This window comes from Anas acuta, chromosome 2 (assembly GCF_963932015.1).
Source record: "Anas acuta chromosome 2, bAnaAcu1.1, whole genome shotgun sequence".
NCBI lineage: Eukaryota > Metazoa > Chordata > Aves > Anseriformes > Anatidae > Anas > Anas acuta.
This window is the reverse complement of record NC_088980.1, coordinates 83,666,905-83,682,972: the sequence shown is the minus strand read 5'-3', so window position 1 is coordinate 83,682,972 and position 16,068 is coordinate 83,666,905. Positions and strand designations below refer to the sequence as shown.

Genomic DNA, 16,068 nt, shown 5'->3' with positions numbered 1-16,068 from the left:
TTCTTCCCTTCCTCCCCCATACTCCTCGCAGGAACATGTCTTTTGGGTGGTATCTTTAAATACATTGTTCATACTTGTGTTTGGTAAGTATCATTTGCTCTTAGTTTAAAAAAGTTATTTCTTTGTAAAGTAATAATTCAGCCTGATTTTAAAGCTAAATAGATGTTGTGACTTTTAAAAATAGAACCACAAATGCACTCAGAATACAAATAATAAATCTTCATTGCTTTTAGCATTATCATTTAATTCCTTTAAGTGTTTAGTTTGAAATAGGAAATCTAGCAAAAATATAATGATGTCAACTAGATCAAAGGAAATAGCATTTTTGGAATACTGGTAAATAAAGGAGGAACCTTGTGGAATTTCATTGGTGAGCAATTAGGAAAGAGTTGGGTACGTTTCTTTTTATAGTTTTCCTTAGATACAGTCACATCACTTCTTAGATCAAGAATCCATTTTTGGAGCTCAAAACTGGAAGGAGAAGGCGGGAAGAATGCAGCTGGCTCTGTAAAGTTGTCAAATTTTGTGTCCTAGACAAATACTGAACAGCTTTACTTAGTTCATACCACTAATTTAGTCTGACTTATTTTTTAAATAAAAAATGGGGGGGGAGGTGGTGCTAACAAATTTAGAAATGTGTATTTTTTGAGATCCTCCTGAGAGGCATTAGATTGTGGTTCAGTTTCAGTTCTGTTTGTATGTTGCACCTCGAGTGACATTGGAGAATAACAGTCCTTCGCTGTGCCTTAATTTTGCCTGATTCACCTCTGCTACTATCTTCCTGAATACAATGGTCAGGCTCATTTGTGCTGTTAATTTGACACAAGTTTGTGTAGAAGCAGCATTATTTTACGTGCAAGGTAGATCATTTTATAGTCTTGAAGAGATACTGCAAGCAAAATTTCACTTGCTCTTAATTAGCATCATAAAAGTAGGTTGGTTATGATGCCTTTTTTTTTTTTTTTTGAAGTGGTCTTTCTTGGCAAAAGACCTAGAGCTTTAAAAACTGAAGCCATACTGTAGATAGGATATTTTCCCTTTAAAGTAAAGCTCACAATACCAAACCAGTGATTTGAGCATTTAGTTACTGAAACAAATGAGATCAGAATAAAGTAAAAAGAATCATAATGTAAATTTTAATTCACTATAAACTATAACTTTTCTAACAAGAATGTAGGAATACACTTGAGTTCTTTCGTTCTGACAACTACAGATTAAAATTAAATATCAGAGGTTAAATGGCAAGCTTTTATTTGCTATGAAATTAAGGCTTTTTCATAGCTGTTAACTATGAAATACCTACATCTTTTCTTTAAATTTAAGAACAGCTGAATAATAAGAATAATCACCAAAGTTGTCATATAGATGGTTTTTCAGTAGCTTAGAATGTGTTTTTCAGATTGGAGACTAACAGAATAGAAGGTGAATGACTTTCCAGAGCAAGTGAGACGGAAATCTGGGAATTTAATTTGTGTCTCAGACCTATTTCTAGTATCTTCCTTGCTAAGTCATGCTGCCTAACTTGGAATTGCCAAATCTTTAGTTGTTAGTTTTCGCAGTCGTGGTGAGTTAAGTGTCACAGGAAGTACTTACTAGTAGATAAAACAGAGGGAAAGAATTTGGATCTTTGAAAAGAACATTACTGGTCCAAAAGTTCTCCTATGTTGTTCTCTTCAAGTTGATTATGTTCTGAGTTAATTCATAAGCGCTGTAGCTCGTTACAGTACTCAGAGGGATTCCTTCATGTTTCCTATTGAAAAGGGGCTATTAAAACTTATCTTTTAAAGAAAGCTATTTTAGAAAACGTGATAAACTGTGTACTGTAATCTCATAAAACATTCAAAATAAAAAACACATGGCTTTGAATTTCCTGTCTGTAGGAGTTGTAGTTATGTTTTTTTCATCTGACTTTTCTCCTGTTCTCACTGAAGAATTTGAGGCCTCTGCCTATCTTTCACATTTTTGCCCTTCCCAGTATCTGATGAGTCTTTTTTTATTTTTTTTGAAAGGGCCTTAGGTTAACACTTTCTGATTGTTGTTGAAGGTAGTGCATGTCCTGATAAATCTTTTTGCAGTTTTTTAATATGTTGGTTTGTATAGAAATGAGGAGAAGAGAGAAAATCATTATGCTTTTCGTTTAGGGATATGTCTGGTCTACAGTAGTATGCAGAGTGGGTTATCATAGGTTGGAAAAGACATCTGAGGTCACCATTGAAGGCAGTATAGGCAAAAATGAAGGTTATGGACAAAACTGAATGCAAAATAGCCAAAAAATGCAGTTATTGCTTCTCTTTTACTTTATTGTTACATCCCTCTAATCCCATAGGAAAGTCAGCTTTGAACTCTTGAGTCCTTTGGAGCTTAGTTAGACCACAGAGTGAGCTAAAATGACTTTGATCTTGTTACAAATGCAGAGATGTCCGGAAGCAGTGAAAGTACTGTGTGTTTGAATTCATTCCTCCTGAGACCTCAAAACTGGCAAGAGTGAGTTCTCAGGAATGGTGATAGTTCTTAATACAGTAATTCGGGGTAGAAGTAAAAGCCTGAGATGCTCAGTTTCTCTGTATCCCTTTGCTGGACTGTTGTTTCTCCTCGTCATCTTCAGAGCTTTCATTTTTCGTAATCCTAAAAGTGAAAGCAGTAAAAGGGAATCAGAAGCGTGGGAAAGTAAATATTTGTACAGGTTCCTATAGCAGTGTATGTATGAGAATGATACAATCTAGTATGTAAGACTGGGAAAGGGAATTAATTTATACACTGCAATATGAGCTAAGAAGCCTGTCATCTTAGTTTGTGCAGGGTTATATTGTTTGTAGTCTTTCAGTGTGAGTTCTAACCTGACATCATAAAATAGTTGAAGTATAGCACAAATACTTGTGTAGTTATTTGAGTTTTTTTATCAAAATTGATGAGAATTGGAATAATTACCATGTTGGTATAATGTGGAATAATTACCATACATCCTGCAAATAAGACTCAGATTAGCAGTTCTCATGGCCTTTTTTTTTTTTCCCTTTTGCTTACATTATGCAGCATTTTGTCCATACCACATTGGTCACTTCTCCATTGTTGGCCTGGGCTTTGAGGAATATGTAAGTGCTATTTTTATACTTTCAAAATGTAAAAGGTGCCACTGTTTGTATAATCACAGTATTTCTGTAGGATCTTTACACTTTTATTTGTGATAAGAATTGTAACCTGGAAAGCCTGTTTTTTAAAAACAAACAAAAAAAAAACAACCCTACAACTTCTTGTAATCTATGTTTAAAAATGTTCTCTCACTCTTTCACACTTATTCTATTATTTAACTTTCAAGTGAGGTTTCTTCCTTTTAGAAAAAAATGCATGTATGGTCTTCTTTGTGGTTTTGTTAACAGCATCTTGTTCATGTACATTTTTAGTGTGTAGTGGGTAACTTTTACATTTGGTGATGGTAGTTAGTGAAGGCTAGGAGGAGGTGTAAGATAATGCTTTGTTTCATATATGGAGTCTAATGATAGAATATACTGAGTTGAAGGGACCCACAGGGATCACAGAGTCCAACTCCTGGCTCCACACAGGACCACACAAAAATCCAACCATGTGTCTGAGAGTGTTTTTCAAATGCTTCTCAAACTCCGTCGGGCTCGGTGCTGTGCCCACTGCCCTGGGGGGCCTGTCCCAGTGCCCGACCACCCTCTGGGTGCAGACTCTTTCCCTAACCCCCAGCCTGACCCTCCCCTGTCCCAGCTCCATGCCGTTCCCTCGGGTCCTGTCGCTGTCCCCAGAGAGCAGAGCTCAGCGCCTGCCCCTTCGCTCCCCTCCTGAGGGAGCTGCAGGCTGCCATGAGGCCTCCCCTCAGCCTGCTCTGCTCTGGGCTGAACAAACCAAGGGACCTCAGCAGCTCCTCATACGTCTTGCCCTCCAGACTCTTCACCATCTTCGTTGCCCTCCTTTAAACACTTTCTAACAGTTTTTTGTCTTTTTCATACCGTGGCGCCCCAAATTGCACACAGTGGTCAAGGTGAGGCTGCAGCAGCACAGAGCAGTGCAGGAAAATCCCTTTCCTCGACTAGCTGGCAATGCTGTGTTTGATGCAACCCTGGACACATCTGGCCCTTCTGGCTGCCAGGGCACGCTGCTGGCTCATATTCAACTTGCTGTCAACTGGAACCCCCAGATCCCTTTCCACAGAGCTGCTCTCCAGCCTCTTGTCCCCCGGTCTGCATGTATATCCATGGTTGCCCCTTCCCTGGTGCAGAATCCAGCACTTGCTCTCGTTACACTTCATGTTAGTGATTGCCCAGCTCTCTGATTCGTCAGGATCTCTCTGCAAGGCCTGTCTGCACTCAAAGGAGTCAACAGCTCCTCATAGTTTAGTGTTGTCTGCAAACTTGCTTAGTGTACATCTGAGTCCTGCATGCGGATCATTTATAAAAACATTAAAGAGATATGGCCCTAAAATGGAGCCTTGAGGAACCCCACTAGTGAGTGGCTGCCAGCTTCATGTAAGCCCATTTACTAAAAGCCTTTGAGTCTGACCTGTCAGCCAATTGTTCACCCATCATATTAGGTGTTTGTCTAGCTGTATGCTGGACCTTTTGTCCGGAAGGATACTGTGGGAAACAGTATCAGAAGCTTTCCTGAAACCCAAAAAGATCACATCAAGTGCCTTCCCTTGGTCGAATAGTTGGGTAACGTTGTTACAAAATGAGATTAAGTTTGTTAAACAGGACTTTCCCCTTCTGAATCTGTATTGGCTGTTACCAATGAATAGTTGTCTTCCTGGTGTTTTTCTGTAACTCGTAGATTAATCTTCTCCATGAGTTTACCAGGCACTGGTAAAATTTACCAGTGAGACTGACTGGCCTGTAATTACTGTGGTCTTCTTTCTGCCCTTCTTGAAAATTGGGACAGCAAAAAGGTTGTTACACAAATGAAGAAAAGTGTTATGTGGCTTTTCCAGTAAATGGAACGCTTTCTACTCTCGATGGAGCTACAAAAAAAGTAGCAAATTAAAATATGTAAAAACTAAATTAACTTGTCATTCTTCTTGAAGAGTTGAGATTTGGACTCTGTTTTAATTGTGTGAAATAGAGATGTAATCTTCTAAGAGACTGATAAATCTTCCCTTTTTTTTTTCCCCTCCAGGTTCAAGCATCTCATTTTGAAGGGCTGATTACAACTATAGTTGGATATGTTCTGCTGGCAGTGACTCTAATTGTTTGTCATGTATCCTTTTGCCGTTAGTTACCTGATTCAGGTTTTACATGAGTCATCTTTCTGGAGATATTTTGGGGATGCTCAGAGGTGTTGCAGATGCAACTGATTCACCGTTTTGCTCTGCTTTTTCTGTGAAATTAGAAGAAAAGCTTTCAGTTTTCCTGGACCTTTTTCAAGTTGTGAGTGGAACTGCATTCTTCAGAACCCCTCTACGTCTTTAATGAAACAAAATCATAGGATATTATGGGGGGTTAAAGGCATACTTGAATGCCTCTGGGTAAATTTTGAAGGTCTATCCAAGAAGACTAGTGAAGAAGACTTCCCCCCCCTCCTCTCCCCTTTGGTAAAAGCCGCATAACATAATATTTTATATTAAACTAAGAAATGCTGGGCTTGTTATAAAGTGCTTTTCAGTATTTTCTTGACAGAACCATTTAGGGTTTGGCAGCGCTTGTTAAGTTCCAGCGATCACGTCGTTTGTTAGGAGTTTGCTACATTGTTGTCAAGGTAATCCCTTTTTTTGTGTAGCAAAACAAACAAAACACTTTCTTTGCCTTTAAAGTTATAATTTTCTTAATTTCTGTCAATCTACTGAGTTGTTCTTTACTTTTTTTTTTTTTCCACTCCTAAGGTTTCCTTGTTAGTGGTGGTAGAAATTGGTGTGTTTCCTCTCATCTGTGGATGGTGGTTGGATATATGCTCTTTGGTAGGTATAGAAATATGGGATAATTTATTTTTTTTAAGTGTTTATATTTAAAGGAAGAAAGTTCTAATGAGAATTGTTGATACAAGTTGGATGACACATTTACTGTTTTTGTAAACATAATGTTTCTGGGGTGAGAGGGTTGGGTTTCTTTTAGGCACTTAATTTTGTTTGCTTTTATGTGACTCATAACATTAACATAAGTTAACCTAGTAGAACTAAGCTAATAAGATTGTAACCATTTTTACTGCATTTACAAGACCACTGTGATAATAAATTTACAGGCAAATTGGTGCACTGAATATTTATGGTAGCTGTCTTGCACAAGATGCTAATGACTTCATGGTATAATAGTTACATGATCTCTTTTAAAAAGATTCTTGCTGTGTTTCCTTGGAATTAAAAAGGACAGCTTAGTAAAATTTGAAAAGATTTTCCAGAAAAGATTAATTCTAAACAGAGAAAATTAATTTCTTCTACCCTTCGTAGAACTGTAATTTTACTTGTTTTATTCCATCACAGTGCTACTCTGTTTGAGTATTTATAATGTATGCAGTGTATATAAATGCTTGAGTTGGCTTTTTTCTTCTCTCTGTATGTCATGGATCAGAAATTGATCTTCACTTGCTGTTCTTAATGTTCATAAGTATTCTTTTTATTTAAATGCTATAATTATTTATGGATGCATGACTCAGACAACTAATTTAAATGTCAAATAGCGCGTATGCACTAGGATAAACAAAGTAAGTAATTGTAGAAGTTTGCCAAATTTTATTTATATTTGTTTATTACTTACCTTTTAGGAAATGTTTGATGCCACTCTGAAAGACAGAGAATTGAGCTTTCAGTCTGCGCCAGGTACCACAATGTTCCTGCACTGGTTAGTTGGAATGGTTTACGTCTTCTATTTTGCGTCCTTCATTCTTCTACTGAGAGAGGTAAGTCTATAAGGACAAAATTGTTAGGCAACATTAGTTAGAGACGCTAGCATGTTGAGCTGTTAGATCTTTTGCAACTGGGTATTGCTGCTATTGTGTTCTCTGTGGATTTCAGTTTTGTTTGAAAATGGCAGCAGTGATTCCTACTGCACTAGAAAATTATGACAGAGTATTCAATGTTTTCAGATTACAGAGTCTTCAAAAATGGGAGCTTCAGTGAATCTGAATGCATTTCAATTGTTAAATATTAACACTTGAAGGCGAAGCTTGTGATTAATTATTGCTTCTCTAGTCCTCTATGAAAATGCTTTCCTTACTCTTCTTCCATATGATTTGGTTGAACCGTGTTACATTTATACACCTGTTTTTGTTTTTTTTAATGTGTAGCAGAGTTACTTAGAATGTAACATGAATGATATGAAATACAAAGATAATTTTCCCTTGATGATTGGTTTCTATTTCCCACTTTAGGTATTGAGACCTGGTGTCTTATGGTTTCTCAGGAATTTGAATGATCCGGACTTTAATCCTGTGCAGGAAATGATTCACTTGCCCATTTATAGACATCTCAGGAGGTTTATATTATCAGTGGTAAGGACTTTCTTACAGACTTCTGTACTTGGAAAGAAAACTTCGTCTGCTACTTTTAACTCGCATATACAATACCACGTATTTAAGGAAAAACATTTTCACCATGAAGGTGATCAAGCTCAAACTGGTTGCCAACAGAATTTGCAGCTTTTGAGATAATGAAAACTCAACTGGATAAGGATCTGAGAATCCTGATGCAGTTGGGTTTGCTCTGAGTAGAGGGTCAGACTAGTTTACTTTAGAGGTTCCTTCCAAAACAAATTATTCTTGAATATCTTCCCTTTACACAAAATTGCAGCAAATGTTTGTGTATTCAGCCAACAAGTGTTTATTATTATGGATATTGTAAATCACTTAACTGCTTCACGATGCTCCCAGTAATTGCAGTAAACATTTTTGGTCTGATTCAGCTAAAGCGGTGCAGAAAGGGTAGAGTAACTTACTGGTTAGGTTATGTGTTGAATTGCACTGATGTAGCCAGTGGTGTCTGTTTGCAGATACCATTCTATGATACTGGAATCGATGAATTTTTTTGTGATTTCCTTTAAGTTCGTTTGTGTGAAGTCTGCTTAGCAGGGCAATAGAGGGAAGTGTCTCAGGCTATCTTTAAAATAATGTCCTGTGAACTGTGAAAACCGGTGTACTGGAAACAGTTCTTTAACACGCAGCATTACATGCACCTGAAGTGCTGTGAGCAGTGAAAGCTCATAGAGAGATCTTAGCACTCTCTGTTAGAGAGCCTGTCAGAACATTAGAGGAGTTGACCTGTTTGCCTTTAAAAATATTTCCTTTGTAGATAACCACAATATTCTAGTTCCATTAAACATTGTGTCACAGCAAGTGGCACAAATATTGGCAGGCATCTGCTTGTTCCCAGAGGTCTTAAACATACATTCTGTGACTGCATTGGAACTGGCTGTTACTTGAACTTCAGCTTACGGTTTGCTTAGCTAATTAATTCAAGAATTTTTGCTGGCTTCATGCTGGAATATGAGGCTCAGGACGGTGATCGTTTACAGGTTGCCATTTCAAAAAACATCAGACCTTCCAGGTTGTTTCTTTTTCAGTGTTTTTAAGGAGGTTTTTGTGTAGAACATGAACTATTAAGTTTAAAGAACAGGATTTGATTTCTTCCTTGCATATTAAGTATGCAATACTTGCTGAATTTTTATTTTCTAGTGGCATTTTTGTAAGATTACAATTTACATTTGTGTGTAAGAATGTATTTAAAAATAATTAATTTTTAATTTGGTTCCTTAAGGAAGTGGAATTTATAAAAGCGTGTGGTTTCCATACTTCCCTCTTCCCCCCCATGCTTTGATCTTTCATCTAGTTGAGAAAATGAAACCTCAAAAAGAATTTTGATTTTTTACAAGTTGCTTGAAAACCCAGCTGCTAGGAAAAGAGAAATCCAAAATTCATAATCCTGATGTTGAAGGGGAAAGAAACTAGAACTGTTCAACATTATTCTGTCAGTGCTTATTGAGCCAAAATCCTGTTTGGTGCTCGAAGCTGTTCACCACAAAATGCAGTGTATTTGGTCTGCCTGGGGTGGAGTTGATGTTTCTTCAGAGCAGTCCACGTCCTCCTACAGTTTGGATTTGTGGCTGAAAGTGTTATAGCCACAAACACTGGTGTGTTACACTTGAACACTGCTTGCACAGAATCGGGGTTTTCCCTTTCCTCTCTGCCCTGTTCCCTCAACCTTCCAGCAAGTAAGCTGAGTGTGGGTAGGGTTTTAGGAGAGGGAGATAAACCTGGAACAGCTGACCCACACTGACAAAGGGATGATATTCCATGCTGTATGGCTCGTGCTCCGTAATAAAAGCTCAAGGAAAGGAGGAAGAAAGGCAGAGTTCATGGTTATGGCATTTGTCTTCTTGAGCATGTGCCCTGCTTTCCAGGAGGTAGCTAAACATGTGCCTGCTGATGGGCAGCGGTGAATGGATTCTTCTTTTTATTTCACTTGCACGTGCAGCTTCTGCTCTCTCTATTATTGTGGTTATCTCAATCCACAAGCCTTCTTTCCTTCCTTTGGTTTTCTCCCCATGCAGCAGGAGAGGGGAATGAACTAGCGGCTGGGTGGATGATGGGCAGTTAGCCCAGGGTGGGCAGCAGAGGGTTGGTTGAATCTGCTACTCAAACTAACTGGTTAACTTCCTTGTTGCAGATTGTCTTTGGATCAATTGTACTGCTCATGCTCTGGCTTCCTATACGCATTATTAAGTATCTTCTGCCTAACTTTCTTCCATATAATGTTATGCTCTACAGGTACGTATTTCGTTTCAGAAAGATGTTTTCTCAATGCCCATGTAACTAGAAAAAATGTATTTGCTCTTTTGAGCTCTTTGAGCATTAATGTGACATTTTTTCACAGCTAAACCAAACTGTTCTAGAAAAGTAAAATGTCAAACCATGTGGATACACAGTATAACTTGTCAAAAAGCTGTTAAGAAAAACAGCAGGCATTTTGGGTTATCTCCATAATGACAACTGTTTACTTTCTGTATTCCTTCAAAACAGCTTTCTCTTAAACTTTTTCATAGGGAGGTTAGTGTGTTTGTTTTTCATGTTCATACCTGATTATGAGTAAAAGAATGTCTGTAACTGCATTTATTTTTAATGACAAGGTTATTGTTATATTATTGTTAGTATAATTTAGTGTAACAGATTACTAACAGAATGTTGCCTGTGTTTGATTTCCTGCTCTTCCTGTTGTTTCTAGTGATGCTCCAGTAAGTGAACTTTCCCTAGAGCTCCTTTTGCTTCAGGTGGTGCTCCCAGCTTTGCTAGAGCAAGGGCACACAAGACAATGGTTGAAAGGCCTCGTACGAGCATGGACTGTTACTGCTGGATACTTGCTGTAAGTGCAGAAAGCCAAAATCAACTCCAAGCCTTGCGTCCAGCTTAGCCGTTTTTCAAATGAAGGCAGCATGCTTTCAAGAGAAATATCCCAACAAGTAGCTTTAACGATTGTTTTATAGATAGATATCTAATTTAAAAACAAACAAACAACAAAAAAAATGTATAGTAACTTCCTATGTAGGTACTAGTTAAAAAAAAAAAAGTCTGACTAACAGGTTGTTAACTCTGTTAAATATTAAGCTGAAGATGCTGATACCTTAAAATTACGTGTTTTAAAGGTAGATATCACTCTCTCAAAAGACAACTAGAAGTGTGTCTTTGTAACGCGAAGTAAATGAGTAAATGCACAAAATGAGGTTCTTTAATTTTGACTGCAAGCCAGACTTCATGTACCTGAAGTGATTTTTGAATTCATGTTGTAGTCAAGAAAGAAAAAGTTGATTTTGTTGCTATATTTTTTTTAATTTAACTTCAGAGTAGACTGGCATTCTCTTACCAAGTCTAAGCTGTCTGAGACTCTAAGAAAATGAATGAGAAAGACTTTTTACTCCATTGTAGTCCAGTGTATTTTTTCAACTTCTCATAAGGACCTGAAACTGTCACCACCACATTCTTAGTTTGTATTTTGGAGAGTTACTCTTGGAACGCATTTATCAGTGTTTTTATAGTATTTAAACGTGACGGAAGAAGAGAAATGCAGATATGATAGAAATGGGTTTGCTCTCTTCACTATCACAGTTGCTAAGAACAACTGCAAAATATTTCTGTAGCAATTATAGTTGAGCAAAGATTAAAATTCTTTACTCGGGTTTTACTGAAAAGCAAGCAGTGCTGTGAAAATGCTTTCATTGTCTGGTATTAGAATATCTGCATGCATCTCACTGCTATAAAAATTCTGCTGCAGCTGAGGAAAGTTAACTTCTAAACATTCAAGATCTATTTGCTAACGAGGTATGCAGGGAATATGAATAGAATGTGTTTTAAATAGACAGACTGGTTCTGGAGCTGATGTTCTTAGAAAGTTGTGAACGGGTTTTGAATGGTTTGGAATCTTGAAAGATTCTAGTGTAAATGTGTCTATGGTAAAGCAGTTTTGTCCCTGTACAGTTGAGGTTTGAAGGCAATTGTTTCCAGTAGAGCTTAGTAGCAGCAAAATAAAATCTTAGTTGAACTGTCTGCTTACATGAATGGGAATATTGATGCAATTTCCCTTTTATATGCAGAACTTTAATGCCAGGTTATGTTTTAAAGCAAACATGAGTGATCTTTGACTATATTTCCACTGTTCTAATCTGCATCCGCACTGGCATTTTCCTTCCACAGTCTGTGTTTAAGAAGACATGGAGTAGTTCATCAGAAAATGGTTTATTTTACTTTTTCAAGATTCTGCCAGTACTCCTCTATAAGTTCTGTACTCATTCGGAGTACATATATGGCATTTATGCATCCGTAAGATTTTCATTCATATCAAACAGGACAAAACTAAGATTTTGGTTGTTGCAGAGACCTCCATTCTTACCTACTTGGTGACCAAGAAGAAAATGAAAACAATGCGAACCAGCAGCCAAACAACCAGCATGCTCGCAATAACAATGCCATTCCGGTTGTGGGAGAGGGTCTTCATGCAGCCCATCAAGCCATACTTCAGCAAGGAGGACCCGTGGGTTTCCAGCCTTATCGCAGGCCTTTAAAATTCCCACTCAGGGTAGGTATATCTAACAGATTAAGAGAAGGGCATTTGAAAAATAGCTGTGGATTTTAATTTTTTTAAAGATTTAGCCCACACGTTCTCAGAAGTCAACGTGACGTTTTGTGTTCTGTACAGTTTGCAACTTCTTGAGTTTTAGACTTTTCATTATATTCTCACGTGCAGCTTTTTTCAGCTTTATAATGCGACCTTCAATTACTATTTTATTTATAGATGCTGCACTTACTATTGTGTATTTTATTGAACTTCATGTCTTATTTTCCTCCTGATTAGTAATGGAGTAATGGTGTAATAAACTCCAGCAAACAGGTGCCTCAGGAAAATCAGTAACAAGGCATAGCTTTCGAGAGAGTGTACTTCAGTCCTGTAGCTGAAGCGTGTTCTAAACTCCTTTCCTTTGTTATAAAGTTCAATGGAAAACTTCTGTTGTGTCTGTATTAAACAGAAAGGTGTTAAAGTACTTTAAAGTTCTAAATGTCTGCTACTACAAAGGAGAAGCTTCTTGGCAAATACTTGACATTCTAAAATAATATGCAAGTCAAACTAGATAAATCGTTTTGGTTTTACCAGAACTCTGACTGAGTTAATCAAATGTAAATTTCAGGAGAGCTCATTTACCATGGTTTCAGATACAGCTCAAGGGTGGAAATAGTGGCTGAAGTTAGAGCAGTGCACTGTTGGCCTCTGAAGTTTCCTTAAAATGCTTAAGCTAAAAGAAATCTCACAACAGTGTACAAAGGAAAGGGGTTTTTTGTTTGTTTGTATGTTTTTCTGTAAGACTCAACTAAGTAGAACTGAAAGCAAATCTGGAAGGATTTCAGGACTTAACAACAGTTAAGTCTGTGCCTGTTCTAAGTCGGGGCTTTTTTTTTTTTTAATTCCCTCCACTGCTATTTTTACTCTTTGAAATGTCTCTCTGCAGGAGAGCATGAGCTACAACACTTCCCACTGTTGCAGAAAGAACAGTGGGAGGCAGTAACTCAGGGATGAAAGGACTAGGGAAACAGAATGAATTTGCCCCTCACATAGGAGATGCTGCCATACCTGTTCAGTCCTACCAGGAAGACAAGGCATGCTTTTGACTCAGACCAATTTAATCTAGCATAAATACGTTGTTCTTACTGAAAGGAGTGGTCCCAGTCTTACTTCTATGTCAACTGCTCCTTTCTTCCCTTCTTGATATGCTGATCAGTAAAGTGGTCCAGATGAAAATTGATGCATACATACAAGGTGTTGGTTAGACACATTTGAAGATTCAGATAAGATTATGGTGTTATTTTTAAAGAAACTATGTTGCTTGTAACATTTTGAGTTTGAGTAAAGTTCATACAAAGTTGCTGGGATGATGGACAGGTTGATTGAATTTAGTTTGGCTGCTAAGGAGGCAATTAGAGAGCAGTCATATCTTTTGTGACCTGCTAATACACAAGAGCTGTAGTGTGGATATGCTACTTTCAAGGGGAACAGGTGTGTTAAACCAGAGGCTTGGAAAGTCCTCCTTTCTCTAAGTGCCTTTGTATTTTTTTTGTTGTTGCTTGTTTGTTTTGCTGTTTTTGTGGATGCTTTTCTGGATAAGGCTATGGGCTGAAATCATCGCCCTTTGAAATCATTGCATAGTATAAGTTTTCAGTAATTTGGGATGCTGACGTTGAACTGATGATGATAACTAAGCAGTTACTTGTTCAGCTGTCAAAGATTTTCTGTTTATCTGGTGTACTTTTCTGTGTCTAACATTTTAAGTTGTTCTTTGCAGACTTCTTTCTTATAAATAGTTTTTCTCTTTCTTCTTTCAGATATTTCTTTTGATTGTTTTCATGTGCATAACGTTACTGATTGCTAGTCTTATCTGCCTTACCTTACCAGGTAAGTTTGTTCTTGTAAAACTGTGATGAAAAATGCAGACTAATGCTCAATAATAGCAGATGCTTCCAAATCACACCATAAAGTTAAAAGAAGAAAATATGGAGAAACAATGTCTCATTTTGAAAGGTACATCATAAAATTGCAGAAGCCTAGAATTTGAATGATAGAGTTAGTACCTTTACATAAATGACAACTCAGTAGAGAAGAGATCAACATTTACTTTATTTAGTTATATTTTTTGTTTTGTATTTTTTATTGGAGAGCTCCAAGTGTTGAGACTCTTTGTAGTAAAATTGTGAGAAAAACAGAATTGATACCCCTTGCGTTTGCTTTGCCATTTAGAAAAGGGAAATAAATAGGCTGTTACCTGGCTTCCTACAGTATCTTAATTAAATATTTCTGAAAGTGTTGCCAGGACAGGTCACTAGGAGACTTTTAAATAATATATGTGCTGCTTCTAAATGTGTATGAAGAAGCAGTTTTAACCAAGTCAAAAGTATTTCATAGTTGTTATAAATAATTTGGAACAACATAAGACATGTAAATTTGTTGGAATTCTCTTAAATCTGGCTACCATAGTACCATGTAACTTTTACCTCCTTTTATTAGTGATCCTAAAGTCAATAATATATTGAGGTGTGAGTTCTAAATTTTGTAGTGGTTTGAATAACATTACATAAAAGTAATTCCGTGGTAGTATTAGTGAATAGAAACCCTATTTAAAAAATGAAACAGCAAATGTGCCTTGCCGTTTCATTAGAGTGCTTCAGAAAACCTGTTAGTAAACCTTAAGAATAACCAAATAACGTGAGGCAGTGAGATAGGCTAAACATCACCCATAAGATTTCAGTTCAAGCTTATGCAGTGATCCATTACTGCCTTTGAAGTTCTGAAGATTGCTATTTAGGTTCTGAATAGCACAACATTCAGTGCTTTGTTTTGTGCTAGGTCAGGTGACATCGTTGGGGTAATGAAATTTTAGAAGAAAATATCGTATGTATGTATTCGGCATCATCTACATGGTTATTTCTGTAGGGCTTTGCACGTTCATGCTTTATGGGTATAGTACCAAAACACCATGTAATGCTAAAAACTATTTGTGGATTGATAATTAGCAATAAATTTGATAAGTATTTTTATAGGCATCCTTCCTTAATATATCAAAAGTACTTAAAAGCGTTTGTGTTTTCAGTATTTGCTGGGCGATGGTTAATGTCATTTTGGACGGGCACCGCCAAAATCCACGAACTGTACACAGCTGCTTGTGGTCTTTATGTCTGCTGGCTTACCATCCGAGCAGTGACCGTGCTGGTAGCCTGGATGCCACAGGGCCGTAGAGTCATTTTTCAGAAGGTCAAAGAGTGGTCTCTCATGGTGAGTCTTATGAAATATTTCTACTGAAGTATCAAGGGGAAAAAAAAAAAGTAGATTACATAATTGTTCAAATTTTCCTTGCCAATTTTGCCCTGTAATGTACTATATTTTCTTTCTTGAAGCTCGTGCAGGTTACATTCCCATTGCATGGGCTAACTTTTGGAAATGTTAAGCAGTGTACATGATTTGCATATATGTTTGTTCATGTCTTTCTTTGTTCCTGTAAAAGTGAGTATGTTGCATATTATCCCATATGTGATGTGTCCTCAAATATATTGACATTTTCACATGCACCTGGAAGATTAACCGTTGCTTCATTAGTAACTCAATGTTGTCAAACAAACAACCCAAAACAGTAAAATAACAGATAATATGTCTCTGAAAAGTAACTTGGTGCATGTTTTCAGAAAGATCTTTATAATCTGTCTAATCTTCCAGAGTGTTGTTCAGATTAAGAATTTTATAGAAAAAATCCTTTTATTTTCAGGAGTTATTGCGTAATATAGTTCTTGTGTAATATTCTACCCGTTCCTTAATCTGAACATCTTAATTAGGTCATACTAGTTTTGTATCTGATTTTTGGGTGACATATGTAAATTAAGAGAGAATTCTAGAATGAAGAAATATTCAGGCATGTTATTGTTACTAATTCTTTTGCTTAAGTTAGATATATTCCATTATGGATGAACTTGTAAGATTGGGTTTTAACTGGAGAAAAATCTGTAGTTTTGGAAAGATTCTTCTAAATGCTTGGAAAACATGTATGTTCTTCTACATTCTTGTAAATGTCTTGGAAAAGTACAACGTAATAATGCCATTGGATG

At 37.0% G+C, this 16,068-nt stretch overlaps 1 protein-coding gene across 2 annotated transcripts in view; it reads left to right on the top strand.

Annotated features, from left to right (window-relative positions):
* The window catches only part of MARCHF6 (membrane associated ring-CH-type finger 6), a 45,658-nt gene that overhangs the window by 22,623 nt on the left and 6,967 nt on the right, over window positions 1–16,068 (top strand). For both annotated transcript variants that reach the window (XM_068671006.1, XM_068671005.1), the window contains exons 10-21: window positions 32–83; window positions 3,034–3,092; window positions 5,131–5,211; window positions 5,641–5,709; window positions 5,834–5,908; window positions 6,709–6,843; window positions 7,315–7,434; window positions 9,605–9,705; window positions 10,160–10,297; window positions 11,803–12,004; window positions 13,801–13,870; window positions 15,063–15,244. In XM_068671006.1, the coding sequence (XP_068527107.1) occupies window positions 32–83; window positions 3,034–3,092; window positions 5,131–5,211; window positions 5,641–5,709; window positions 5,834–5,908; window positions 6,709–6,843; window positions 7,315–7,434; window positions 9,605–9,705; window positions 10,160–10,297; window positions 11,803–12,004; window positions 13,801–13,870; window positions 15,063–15,244 (1,284 nt within the window). The remainder of the gene's footprint in view (window positions 1–31; window positions 84–3,033; window positions 3,093–5,130; window positions 5,212–5,640; window positions 5,710–5,833; window positions 5,909–6,708; window positions 6,844–7,314; window positions 7,435–9,604; window positions 9,706–10,159; window positions 10,298–11,802; window positions 12,005–13,800; window positions 13,871–15,062; window positions 15,245–16,068) is intronic.